General features: G+C 37.1%; 1 protein-coding gene across 18 annotated transcripts in view; it reads left to right on the top strand.

The window, feature by feature from the left end:
• ANK3 (ankyrin 3) overlaps positions 1–13899 on the top strand; it is a 511843-nt gene that overhangs the window by 278857 nt on the left and 219087 nt on the right. For all 18 annotated transcript variants that reach the window (XM_055137437.1, XM_055137439.1, XM_055137442.1 and 15 more), the window contains exons 2-5: positions 6665–6766; positions 7696–7794; positions 7986–8084; positions 13509–13607. In XM_055137437.1, the coding sequence (XP_054993412.1) occupies positions 6665–6766; positions 7696–7794; positions 7986–8084; positions 13509–13607 (399 nt within the window). The remainder of the gene's footprint in view (positions 1–6664; positions 6767–7695; positions 7795–7985; positions 8085–13508; positions 13608–13899) is intronic.

The raw sequence follows: 13899 nt of genomic DNA, 5'->3' as shown, positions 1-13899 counted from the left end.
TAAAAGTGTAGTATTACCATAATGCACTCACCATCTAAGTGCCAATACCTCTCTACCATTGTTGGGCTCCTTTCTTTTTTTTTGGGAGGTGGGGGGGTTTGGGGTCACACCCAGTGTTGCACAGGGGTTACTCCTGGTTCTGCATTCAGGAATTACTCCTGGTGGTGCTCAGGGGACCATATGGGATGCTGGGAATCAAACCCGAGTCGGCTGCGTGCAAGGCAAGTGCCTTACCCACTGTACTATCGCTCCAGCCCCGGGCTCTTTTCTTTCCATTCATCCCTGCTCTACCTTAGGTTACCATAGTTCTGTTTTCAGACACTAATTGAACATCATCTCTCCTGTTGGTTTGTTCCTTTATATGGTACCATCAGTGAGTGAAATCTTCTAGGATTGTTTCTCCTTTTGATTTGTTGAGCTGAGCAAGACATATTCCAATTCTATCTATGTTGTAGCAAAATACAAGCTTTTGTCTTATAGCTGAGTGGTATATCCATAGTTTATCTGTAGTTTATCTATTTATCTGTTATTGGACACTTCTGCTGTTTCCAGCTCTTGACTTTTGTAAATAACAGTGCAGTGAACACAGATGTGCATATATCTTTTCAAATTAGTGCTTTTGTGTTCTTGGGGATAGATACTTCGGAGTAGAATTGATAGATCATATGACAGCTACGTTTTGATTTTTTTTGAGAAATTTCCATATTGCTTTCCATAGAGAACAGACTTCTCTATGAATTTATACCCCTATCAGAGGTAAACCAGAGTCCTTTTTTCCTTCACATCTTGAACAATACTATTTCTATTTTTTGTATAGTTCTGTCATGTTTTTTTATTGTGTTTCTTTGATAATCAGTAATGCTTTATTTAAGAATGTTTTTCTTCTTCAAATGCCTGTTGGCTCCCCATATGTCATTTTTGGAGCAATGCCTTTTTCACTCATCCCTCTATTTTTGATAGGGCTTGGGTTTTTATTTAGAAGTTTGGTGTTTTTGTGAACAGGAATGTAAGAACTTTATGTCTTCTATCAGTAAGTCTATGATAAAACTGATTCTGATTCACATTGTTTCACATAAAGTAGAAGTTTTCAAGAACCTGTGATGTCAGGTTAGAACTTACTATACACTAGTCCCCATTTTTTCCATTTCTCTTTCTCTCACTACAGTTGCCCATAAGCAACCACAGTCTTTAGATATTACCAACAGTTAGATATCCTGAGAAAAACCAAATTCATTTTTATAATAATCTTATTATTCTATTTTATTATTGTTGGTAATCTCTCTTCCTATTCATAGTCTATAAATTAAGCTTTTGTCATGTGTATGTGTAGGAGAAAACCTAGTATGTATATTTAAAGTTTGGCACTGACTGGTTCCAGGCATCCACTGGAGTTGTAGAAAATCCCTCTGAGTGTTATTGGGACTCTTGTATAAGTAGAAATGCTGTTATTATATTCATAACCATATTTAGTTCTCCTTGAAGCTGTTTGAAAAACACACATGGTTTATATTTCTTTCCTGTCTAGTAAAACGACTAAGTAGACAAGGCATTGATGGTGATGAAAGATACTTCAATTTTCTGAATTCTTTCATCAGATTTTTGATCACCAAGGGGTAAAAAAAAATGTTGAACAACCTGCTTGGTTGTTTAACATTTGAGGTAGGGGGGCTGGGGACGCCAACTGGTTCCTTAGGCAATGACTTCTTTGTCTGACCTCCTGTTTGGCAAACTTAATATGGCATCTAATTTCCTGCCATTGCCATATGTCTAATACTGCCTTTAAAGAAGCAAAAATATTTTTGTTTTGTTTTTTGACTGCACCAGTGATGCTCAGGGGTTATTCCTGACTCTGCACTCAGAAATTATTCATGGCGATGCTCAGGGACCATGTGGAATGCCAGAGAGTAAATCCAAGTAGGCCACATTCAAGGCAAGCACCCTACTTGTTATACTATCTCCTAGGCCCCTTAAAGAAGCATTTTTTTTTTTTTGCTTTTTGGGTCACACCTGGCGATGCACAGGGGTTACTCCTGGCTCTGCACTCAGGAATTACCCCTGGCTGTGCTCAGGGGACCATATGGGATGCTGGGATTTGAACCCGGGTCGGGCGCGTGCAAGGCAAACGCCCTACCCGCTGTGCTATCTCTCCAGCCCCATTAAAGAAGCATTTTTAATAGAATGTTTAAAGTAGAAAAATAGGCTGTAACCAATGTTAAGAGTAACCATACTTAATTGTTAAAATGACATTCAGAGACACACATTGGGGCTAGGAAAGTAACTCAAAGGATTAGAGTACATGTTTTATATATGGGCTGGAGCAATAGCACAGCAGATAGGGCATTTGCCTTGCACGCAGCCGACCCGGGTTCGATTCCTCTGTCCCTCTCGAGAACCATGCAAGCTACCAAGAGTATCCCACCCACATGGCAAAGCCTGGCAAGCTACCTGTGGCATATTCGATATGCCAAAAACAGTAACAACAAACCTCACAATGGAGACCTGGTGGTGCCTGCTCAAGCAAAATTGATGAGCAACGGGATGACAGTGACAGTGACAATTTTATATATAGGAACCCTGGGTATGGTCTCCAGTGTGTGACCCGAAATCAATGAAAAAGGCAATAACACATATCAAACCCAAACAAAAATATTTTTTTTCAATCTTAGGGAAATGAACAATAACTTATAGTTACTATAAGTAGAAGTTTTTTTAAAACAACAGAGTCAGAGAGATAGTACAGGGGTTAAGGAGCTGCACACAGCTGTACCTACTCTAATCCCTAATATCACATTTAGTCTCCTGAGTACCACCAGGAGTAATCCCTGAACACAGAGCCACTAATGGCCCCTGAGTACAACCAGCTGAGGTCCAAAAGAGAAAGATAAAAACAAAATTAATAAAGGCTTTATTATTTACACTGTCATATAAGGAGCACAAACTGGGGAAGTGGAAGTGGCAGGAAGGGTCTGAAAGGCAAGGAGACTTTGTGCTGCATCTGTTTTGTTGACTCACCTACAGACAGGCAAATGCACAAGCAGCATATCACCAACAGTCAACAAATGTTTAGGGAAGGAAGGACACAGTGCTTCTAAGTAGCTGAGAGTAAAAAGGACTTCTCTTAAGTTGTCAGTTTTTTTCCCTAAGAAATCATTCCCTTTTTTATTTTTTTTTTGTATATTTCTCCTCCATACTTTCCCTTTAGAGTATAAAGTGATGAATTGTGATATTGGTGTCTGGAACATATCTGTAAGCTGTAGAGGGCTGAGAAAAGTGAAGAAAATGTTTTTTATCCCTTCTCTTCTCTCATAATATTCCCTGGTGAAGTATTAACTACTTCAGAGAATGATTCGATATCCTGGATATTGGATGGATTAGAAATAGTGAAGGTATTCACCAGCTACTGATTTTTTTTACCATTAGTGAAATTGTTCTGAAGCTCTATATGAAAGCAGGCTTAGCAGTCCTAATCCACATGGAATAGTTTGTGCATCATGGACACACTAGCTTAATGTATGCATTGGCACATGTGATGTGTGTGCAGATTCATTTGGATCTAATTGCAGCCAGAGAAGGGGTTTATTTATAACCCTTTTTAATCTCAAGAGAATCAAATATTAAGTTAATAGAGAACTACTGAATTAGAGGAGTTGGTTTACATCATTTATGCTTTGTTTGACTTAGAGTTTCAGGTGGGGAAAAAATTAGAGAGAAAGATAGAGAGCATATAAGATCAGCAAAACCCTCCAGATGTGAAATCTATTCAGTGGTCTTCCTGGCATGGTAACATCTTTTAAACCTTCCTTCTCAGCTTTCCTTTTGTACTGAGAGTAGGGCACTGGGGATGGTTAACTCAGTTATCTCTGGCAGTTGAATATCCAAACAGTCTAATATTGTTAGTTCCCATAACAGCATCAAGGCCCTTATGGGCAGATTCACTGATAGTTGCTGAGCAGGCACAAAGAAGATGCGATTTTATGGCACAATGAGCCATCGCTGCATAGATCATTTATTTCATTTTTCTTTTTATCTTTTTATTATTTTTTATGGGGGTGAGGAGACAGTGTATTCAGGACTTACTCTTGATTCATGCTTAGAGATCACTCATGGCAGGTTTGGGGGATTATATGTGGTATTGACAATCAACATATAAGGTCAGCCACATACAAGGCTAGCACCCTACCACTTGTATTATTTCTCTGGCCCTAGACACTTATTTCTATCACAGTTTACAATTAATCATTCCAAAGTAGCTAATTTCTTTACAGACGTTGTTTTATTTAAGTTCGTAGGAGTTTTGGTTAGTTTTCTGTTTTGACTAGCATTGCTAGTCTTTCTCTTAGCCCTCTGCTTTATTAAATGACTTGCGTCCAAATCTCATTCGTAATTTAGCAGTATCTACATGTATTTTATAAGATCTCACTCAGTGTCTCAGTTTATGATCTTGGAGGTCAGCTTTATATATAACATGCTATTGTTTGTTTTTTGTGGGGGAGGGCCACATAGTGGTGCTCAGGATGACTCCTGGTTCTGTGCTCAGGGACTACTGGTTCTGCTCAGAGACCACTCCTGGTGGGACCCAGGGGACCATATGTGGTGTCAGGTTGGCCGCATTTACAAGGCAAATGTCTTAACCATTTTATTATCCCTGGTGCCCATACTCCTAATTTAAATAACTACTATTGCTGATGAGAAAGTTTCCTGGCAAAATTTTAATCAATAGAATTATTCTCATACAACTTACTGATTTGTTCATTCCTTCAAAATATGAATATCTCATATGTGCTAGGATGTTTCTAGTTTTAAGGGAAAAGATAGATTTTATACATAGCAGTCATTGCATTTGCCAAGGTCAAGCATGTAACAATCTAGGCTGGATGCTAAAAAGGCCACTGAGAGCGTACAGCCTTAAAACAAATTGGTCTACTGTTATGTAAAGCATTAATTCTCAGCTGGAGAGATTTCCCTTCTGTTCAGCAGCCATTTGGCAACTCTGAAAACATTTTTCGGTTATCACTTCCAAGGGACACTATTACCAGAGACGCTAGTAACCATTGACCCTACCCAGAGCCACTGCAAAGAATTACTCAGGTCTGTGCTATACCTGTCTGATACTGACAGGTTCTGATTTAGGGAGAACGAGTCTTGAGACATCTGAGATGCTGGGAAATGTCCCTGGGTCTGCCACATACAACGCTTGCGCTCCAGCCCTTTGAGTCATCTCCCAGAGTCTGCAGAGGTCAACTCTCAACTGCCTACTCCAGAGGCACAGCCCCTTCCAGTTCAGATAGAAATTCCTTCATCACATTGACATTTCTCTGGTTGAATTGCTATTCTTTAAAAAATGGCATCTTGTAGTTTTTCCAGTTACCTTATTAATATTTTGTTCATAAGAGGCTTTTAAGGCATGCAAATTACTGCCCCCAAACTAGGATGCTGTCTAAAACCAGTTGATTGGTACCCCAACCTCCACCCAGCTGGGGTTGGTCTCATAGAATGAGACAAACACATGGTCTAAGTTTTAGGGTTGCTTGGGCATCTCCAAGAGAACACTCAGGTTGGCCATTTATTTGATACAAATTGCTGCCCCACCCTGTTCTTAACACTTGAGTTATTCTTTTAAGTTGTCATACTTTAAGGCTTGTGAGTACATACATCAAAATACATTGGATACATAGAGCATAGACTGGAATGTTCCACATAGCCAATCAGTAGGCATCCTTATAGAGTAAGGTCATAACACTTCCCAATTCTGTTTTCAGTCATGCTGCCCTCTACATCTGCAAAACCCAAAACTGTTTTATTTTATGCATTCTTGGATTGCCTGTTTATAAGACCTTAGCTGTTTTTGCCCTGAGGACGACCCTGACCTAGGCATTGTTGTTAGGGAGATGGTTTCCCACTGGATGACAAGTAAGGTCAGTGAAATTAATGCTTGGGAAGCAGTGAGCAGTTAAATTGCCTGCAAGGCATGGAAAGGCTTTCTAGAATGAGGCCATGTGTGAAGGGGTTCTTCAGAGGAGGTATCCCACAAATGGCGAAAACACTTTCCTCCGTGAAGCCATGCCCTGCCTGACTGCATTTGTTACCAATAGTGATTGGATTTGGGCTGCCCCTCCAGGAAAACCTGTCAGCCAATATAATAATAGTCAGTGTATTTATGAAGTGCTTCAAAATGTTGGAAAGTTAGATGTAAACGAATGAAACAGATAATCAGATTTGGGCAGCATGGCCTGGAGGAAGTTCTAGGAATCTGTTTATTCTCTGGAAATTGTATGTTGATTGTACATATGTTGGAAATTGTTTCAGTTTAAAATCAGTTGTGATATCGCAGAAAGGATATGAAAGAGATACAGAGAGAGGGAGAGAGGGATAGAGGGAGGGAGGGAGGGGGGAAAATATGCAGATGGGGAGGTGGGGGGGGCATGCTAGAGATCAAACTGAGGTCACATAATATGTTTGCTCTGCTCTGACTCAAGAAACTTACTTTTAAAGACTATGGATTTTTCTCCTGCTTACTTTACCAAGACCTTTTCAATTATGTTTGTGTGATAAAATAAGATGGTTCAATTTCAAATTCCCATTTTACTTTCTTTTTAAAACCAGTAGCTTTCAGACAGTGTTTGGTTTCATCGCTCATGTATGTTTTTCTTTTTTTTCTTTTTAGTCTGATGCCAATGCAAGTTACTTAAGAGCAGCCCGAGCTGGACACCTCGAAAAAGCCCTTGACTACATAAAAAATGGAGTCGATATTAACATTTGCAATCAGGTTAGTTGTGGCTATTGTTGTCAGCATTGTTATCTCTGAAATTAACATTTTAAAACCCAGACTGAATTAACAAGACTTTTTCTTTCACCAAGGTTTCTTTTTTCCCAATCTAAATTAATGCTATATTAAATTAATGAACGGTAATTTAATATGAAATATATTTCATGATCATGAAAAGTAACTCGAACATTAAGAGACTGTAATCATAGTTATATAGAATTCCTGCACCAATCCATATGAGTGATGTAACCTTTTAAAAATTAGAAATGTTTTCATACAAATAAAGTAAGCTGCTGTTTTATTTTATGGGGTGCTAATACTGCAGTGAAGTTAAGTGTACAGTGTAGTTTGAAGAGGTTGGGCTTCATTTAGAAAAAATGAATTTCAAGTCTTCCCTTCTTACACCCTCATCCTTTTTGCTTTCTCGCTACCACTTGCTACCTAATACATGGTCTTTAACATTTTAATTTCTATCAAAACAAAGTTCTTTCATTTAAGAGATATAAGAGTTGGACTAAACATACAGAATTTTTTCTTTTGAGTACTGAATGCCTATTATACCAGATCTTTATCTTCACTTCTTCCTTGATATTCAGTCTTTGTATTTAACAGTTAAATGAACATTTCAACTGAGATGTGTTGCAGGGTTTTGTTTTGATTTTTTTATGTTGAATTTACCCAGTATAAATTATTAAATTATTTTTTATTTTGTTAGAGAAGAAATGTGGTTCTATGTCCTCTAATCACCCTAAAGTTTACCAAAATGATTGTATCAAAGCAACCTACCCAAATTTTAAGTACTTCTACACTTAATCAAGTTCTTAACACTGCTTATATGCAAGTAGTATTGGTGTGATGTTTAAAGCTCTTTGTTGACTGTTTACTGCTCTATTTTCAACCTACTGAGTAAAGCTTTTCCTTTCCATCAGAATGGCTTGAACGCGCTCCATCTTGCTTCCAAAGAAGGCCATGTAGAAGTTGTGTCTGAACTGCTACAGAGAGAAGCCAATGTGGATGCAGCTACAAAGGTCAGTATCATATTTTTAATGATTTTTATATCACTTGCTAAGTAGGATTCATCCCTCACAGAAATCCCAGCATGCTTCCCTTGCTTCCCAAAGTTGTTAGCTTTGGGGATGTAGAGATGTTTGATGTTTTGTAAAATAACTAAACAGAGGGGGCAAACTATATAAGCTGTTATCTTGATTTCATTTTCTAGAAAGGAAACACAGCGCTGCATATAGCATCTTTGGCTGGACAAGCTGAGGTGGTAAAGGTCTTGGTTACAAATGGAGCCAACGTCAATGCACAATCTCAGGTATATGTATAACTCTATTGCAAAGAAATTTTATTCCGATTTTTACATCCTTGGATCATTCAGTTCCTACATATAGGTATCTGTGATCTTTATGTATAAGAAGTAGAGAATTTTCAAAGCCACCCACCTATTTGTTGGAAGTCATAGACATAAATATTTGTGGGCTCTCTATAATTCAAAGTCAACAGTATTTTGAAATACTCTCCTTATTTATAAAAGACAGGGTGATCCCTGTAAATGAGGAATGTTCTTAGAGGTTTAGAATATATCAGCCCTTTATTTTACAAGGGCAAGCCACTAACTCCTTTGAATTCTTATTTTGTGAAATAATTCTTATTTTGTGAAACCACAAATTCTTATTTTGTGAAACCAATTCTTATTTTGTGAAACCAATTCAAAAGAGAAACAGGAAGCAAAATAAACTTTAAATGTCCCAAAACATTAAAATGTTCATGTTGTTGTCATGATTATCTGCTAATTTATTTAACGGACTCTCCTCTAAACTCTCAAATCTTTTTTTATTTTTCCTTGATATACTTTGAATCAGAGAAAAAAACTACACTGTATTGGCTAAAAAGTATAGGCCCTTCAGGTATGTTTCACTTAGATGGTATAAAGGCAAATTTCTGGTGTCTTAAAGTGCTAACTTAGCCACTTGGCTGGAAAAGTAGTTCCTACATATAAATGAATTGTTGCTTCTGCTTTGTCCTAAGTGTAGGTAAAAATTATCTAGCCATACATTAATTATCTACCCATTTTCTTATCTGTTCTACTCTAATATAACATTATGGAGTGGAAGATAAAAATACACAATATAAAACACTTGTTAGATGACTGTTCACCTCAGGTTCTATGCTGAGATTCGGAGCCTTCATCAGCCTATTTTGGAGATGACTCTGCCTGCGAGCACAGACTCTGGGTATTTATAGTTACAGAGATAGTACCAACATTTAATGTAAGCAAGATTTTTATATAGATGTACGATCCTTATATATGTGCGTATAAAATTTTCTTATAGATAAAACACTCATGAAAGTAAAATGTGACATAGAAAAATATAAATAACTTTTAGCATAGTTGAAACGTGGGAAATATAAGTGAAAATCTAGATCTTCATTATTCATTGAGTCCCCTCAGAAGTGAGGTTGTTTAAGAAATCAAACTTATTATAACTCTATAAAACCAAGTTATTCCACTGTTCATAAATTTGTAATACATTATGGATTTGGCCATTTTAAAAAGTAGTTTCTACTCAGAAACTCTTTCCCGTTGCATTTACCTTTCCCTTTTGTTTTTGACTGCCCCCAGATGTTAGATATTGTACAGGCTTGTAATAGAATTGCAGGATTAGCAAAAAAGAAGAGGAATTTTATGAAGCCAAAGAAAGTGATGTTGGGGAATTGTTTCATGCACAGCTTAAGTAAGGCTATATGGTTTGCTGGTAGCATTAAACCATACAGCAAGTGAAGAGTGAAGGTGATTTCCTGATAGGAATTTCAAATAAAAATTATTTGAAAATCAAAGGATTTAAAAGGAAAAAATTAGGTGAAGCTTTGATTCTCAGTACTTTTTGAAAGACTGTTTTGTTGCCCTTTTTGGTGCTAATTCTTTAAGTGCACTGTGTCCAGCTAGTGTATAATCTGTTTGAAAAAAATTATACTTCCACCAAAATCATACTTTAGTCTTTGTTTAGGAGATCATATGAATACAACTCATACATAAATGTGGATATAACCTGCATATTGTTAAATCACATTAACTTGTATCTACAATTTATAGACTTTTTTTTTTTCATTTTTTACTCTCACATGTTAACTAAGATGAAGCTCTGATTTGGGGCAAACTCTAATCCAGTTTAATTTCCTTTTTATTTCCAGTTTCATTTCATCTCCACTCCCCACACCAAGGAAGAAAATAATAAGCCTCTTTTCTTTAAACACTGCACATGTTCTCACTTATGCAAGAATTTAAAAGCAGCATACTTTTAAACCTCCACTGCAATGTCTGTGAGATGCAGCAGTTGAAATCAAATCCTAATCAGATTTGATTTCAGTTGCTACACATTCCCTACTGATGATGAAGTGAAAGAGAACATAGGCCGGGGAATTCTGTTTCTTGCAGCTGCCTTTGTAATGCCCAGCTATGGGGTTCTCAGTAAACATATCCTCCTTCATTTAAACACCTGCTCCTATAGGTTTAGTGAGCTGCATCATACCATGGACAGAACAAGGAACGAGTTCATAAGATGACCATGTACCAGAAAAGAGTTTTCACTATAACTCCTGGTAGTGACATAGAAATGCAAACCTTTGTTGTGTGAATGGTATCAGGAATTGAACCCAGAATCTTATACATATGTGTTCTGCCACTGAGCTGTATCCCCAACCCTCAATAAAAACTTTCATGGAGAGCAAAAAGTAATAAATTGTTCTACTTGGGTTGCAACTTATAAAACATCACAGAAATACTAATGTTCAGTGAAGACACTAACCTTGTCTAAGTAAAATTTTAAACTATAGGCAATGTTTAATAAAACTCAACAAGTAATAGTATCGAGAGAGTTGCTTCGCTACTTAAATGTAACATTAAAACGAAAACTGATTTTTGTTTGTTTGTTTTTTGCTTTTTGGGTCACACCCAGCGATGCACAGGGGTTCCTCCTGGCTCTACACTCAGGAATTACTCCTGGCGGTGCTCAGGGGACCATATGGGATGCTGGGAATCGAACCCAGGTCAGCTGCATGCAAGGAAAACGCCCTACCCGCTGTGCTATTGCTCCAGCACCTAAAATAAAAACTGATTTTGAGCATCACAGTTGTGGCCCAGAAACAACACAGCAAAGAAAAAAAAAAACTTGTTATAAGAGTTGGAGAGATAGTACAGCATGCAAGGCGTTTGTGTTGCATGCAACTGACCCAGGGTCTATCCCTGGAAAACTATATTATATCCACCAAGCTTTGTCAGGAGTGATTCCTAAGTGTCAAGCCAGGAGTAATCCCTGGGCGCTGCTGAGAGTGCTGCCCCCCAAAAAAATATTATCATGTGTCAATCATTGCAAACGTATCACTATATCTTAACATTTTAATTAAAGGCCGAACTTTATGATGTACTAAGACTGACTTTCAGAATTGAGGTCAAATCAAAAAGGGTATGGGGGCTGGAGCAATAGTACAGTGGATAGGGCATTTGCCTTGCACTCAGCCGACCCAGGTTCGATTCCCAGCATCCCATATGGTCCTCTGAGCACCGCCAAGGGTTATTCCTGAGTACAGAGCCAGGGCTAACCCCTGTGCATTGCCAGATGTGACCCAAAAAACAAAATAATAATAATAATAATAATAATAAAGGGTATGGCTGAATTTTAAGTTCTTACCTAAATGGCATCACAAGAGGATTTTCTAGTTTTATTTTGAGGAACGTAAGTCACTGTGTATGTGTGTCTGTCTGCAATCCATAAGATTATAATTCTGCCCATTTTCTTGCTTATAACATCACAAAAAATGCTCAGAACAGAAGATACTAAAGGTATTAGTTGAAAATCAGACATTAAATAGCAGACTTGTTCTTGTTCTCTCTTTTGAAAATGAATTCTATTGTTTCTATAAAAAATGCAAATTGGGCATCCATATGTTCCGTTTTGGTCAGCTCTTTGCTTTGCAAATTTCCTGTTAGGGTATTTTTAATAAAATAGCACTGCACACTTTTACAGTGTAATATTTTACTCCCCAATTTAAGTGCTTTTTCATAGAAAATTATTATAGCACTTGGTTGTCGAATAACAATGTACACTTTTGCCTTAAACCTCTTTGCATGAGAGTAATCGTAACATGTTGATTCACTCTTTCCAAAGGATAATTTAAATTAAATCCCCTGAATCACAGCTATGTTATATGTGTATGTGTGTGTGTTCTTATGTCTTCCTGTGGGTCTTTTCTTTTTTTTTTTTTTTTTTTTTTTTTTTTTGGTTTTTGGGTCATACCTGGCGATGCACAGGGGTTACTCCTGGCTCATGCACTCAGGAATCACCCCTGGCGGTGCTCAGGGGACCATATGGGATGCTGGGATTCGAACCCGGGTCCGCCGGGTGCAAGGCAAACGCCCTACCCACTGTGCTATCGCTCCAGCCCCCTGTGGGTCTTTTCTTAATAGGAAAAACAATAGTATTTGTATTATATGAATTAAGCACTAAGATTTTTTTCTTTTGGTGTCATACCCAGTGATGCTGAGGGTTACTCCTGGCTCTGCATTTAGGAATTACTCCTGGCAGTGCTTGGGGAACCATATGGAATGCCGGGTATCAAACCTGAGTTGGCCATGTGCAAGGCAAATGCCCTACCTGCTGTACTATTGCTTCGGCCCAGCAATAAGGTTTTGAAACATAGAATTTCACTGATGTGAAATATATTGCTTCAGAAAATAAACAGATGCAAAATATTTGTTATAGAAAACGTAAAATGTAATTTACACATTCATTTATTTTAATCCAAGTACTTGGGCAGTTTGGACACGTATCAGAAAACCATGCACATGTGTATATATGTGTGTCTGCATATCTGTGTGTCTGTATATATGCATGTGTGCATGTGTGTGAATATATATATATATTTTTGAACTTTTAAAAACATGTCTTAGGCAGGATAGTAAATGATTAAATCAGGCACTTACCTAACATGCATTTATAACCACAACTCTGGTTCAGATCCCAGCACCAATACTATCCTGCAGCACAGAGCCAGGTGTGGTCCCTAAGCACCACCAGGTGAAGAACAGAAACCAAAGAAGTAAAACCACATCTTGGAAAACATACACAGACTCAACAAAAGCAAACGAATAATTGAAATCAACTTTGAATTTAAATATGCTGTTTTACAAACTGGTTTTCTTTGCTCTATTATCCACCTGTAGTAAGCTGTGTGTAATTAATGGAGATTCCTTCCAAAATAGGAAACATTCAGATGCAAAATTTTATGTATGAGCATTGCTTACTTAATTTAAAATAGCTAATTAATGACTGAAAGCTGCAATGGCCAAGTATATTTTTTCCTCATGCCTTTGTAACATTTAGTAGAATATATTTCTCATGACAACTGCTCAATAGCTGGTTGATGATTAAATGCGTCTCCTTGTCTAAAATAGATGGGTATGTTGGTATCCATTATACTTAGAAGAAGACTATCAAGTGTAGAAGACTACACTTGATCTGTGAATTATGAAATAGTGTTGTGGATTATATTATAAATTTTTAAACTATAGTACCTTGGGTTTTCTAACAAATGTCTTCATTTAGGTTGTAATAGAATTATCATATATGAGCAGTTCTTAAAACGATGTTTGTTACAGACAAATAGATTTATTTATTAATTTGTATCTCTTGTGGAAAAATACTTTGTTTTTCTTCATTGTTTTTTTTTCTTTGTTTTTCAGAATGGGTTCACACCATTATATATGGCAGCCCAGGAAAACCACCTGGAGGTGGTTAAGTTTCTTCTGGACAATGGTGCAAGCCAAAGTCTAGCCACCGAGGTAAGATACTTTGTTTTATTCTGTGTGTAAGTTTGCATTTATAGAGAATTTTATGAACCTGGACTTGTAAACTGAAAATTTGTCCCACTGATATGTCACTTTTGCTAAATATTAGCATGTTCCTAAGTTTTTATGAAATATATTTAAAAGTTTATAATATTTTAAATAGTCTTCCATTACATATATCATTTCTATTTTTGAATGCCTGATTGTACCTTATGACTGAGCTATTTAATATTTATTTGCATGAGATTTCCTTTTCCTTACAATTTTATGTCAAAGGCAATCATTG

Source organism: Sorex araneus, chromosome 5, assembly GCF_027595985.1.
Source record: "Sorex araneus isolate mSorAra2 chromosome 5, mSorAra2.pri, whole genome shotgun sequence".
Taxonomy (NCBI): Eukaryota; Metazoa; Chordata; class Mammalia; order Eulipotyphla; family Soricidae; genus Sorex; species Sorex araneus.
Note: the sequence above shows the minus strand (reverse complement) of the source record. Positions and strands in the feature narration are given on the sequence as shown.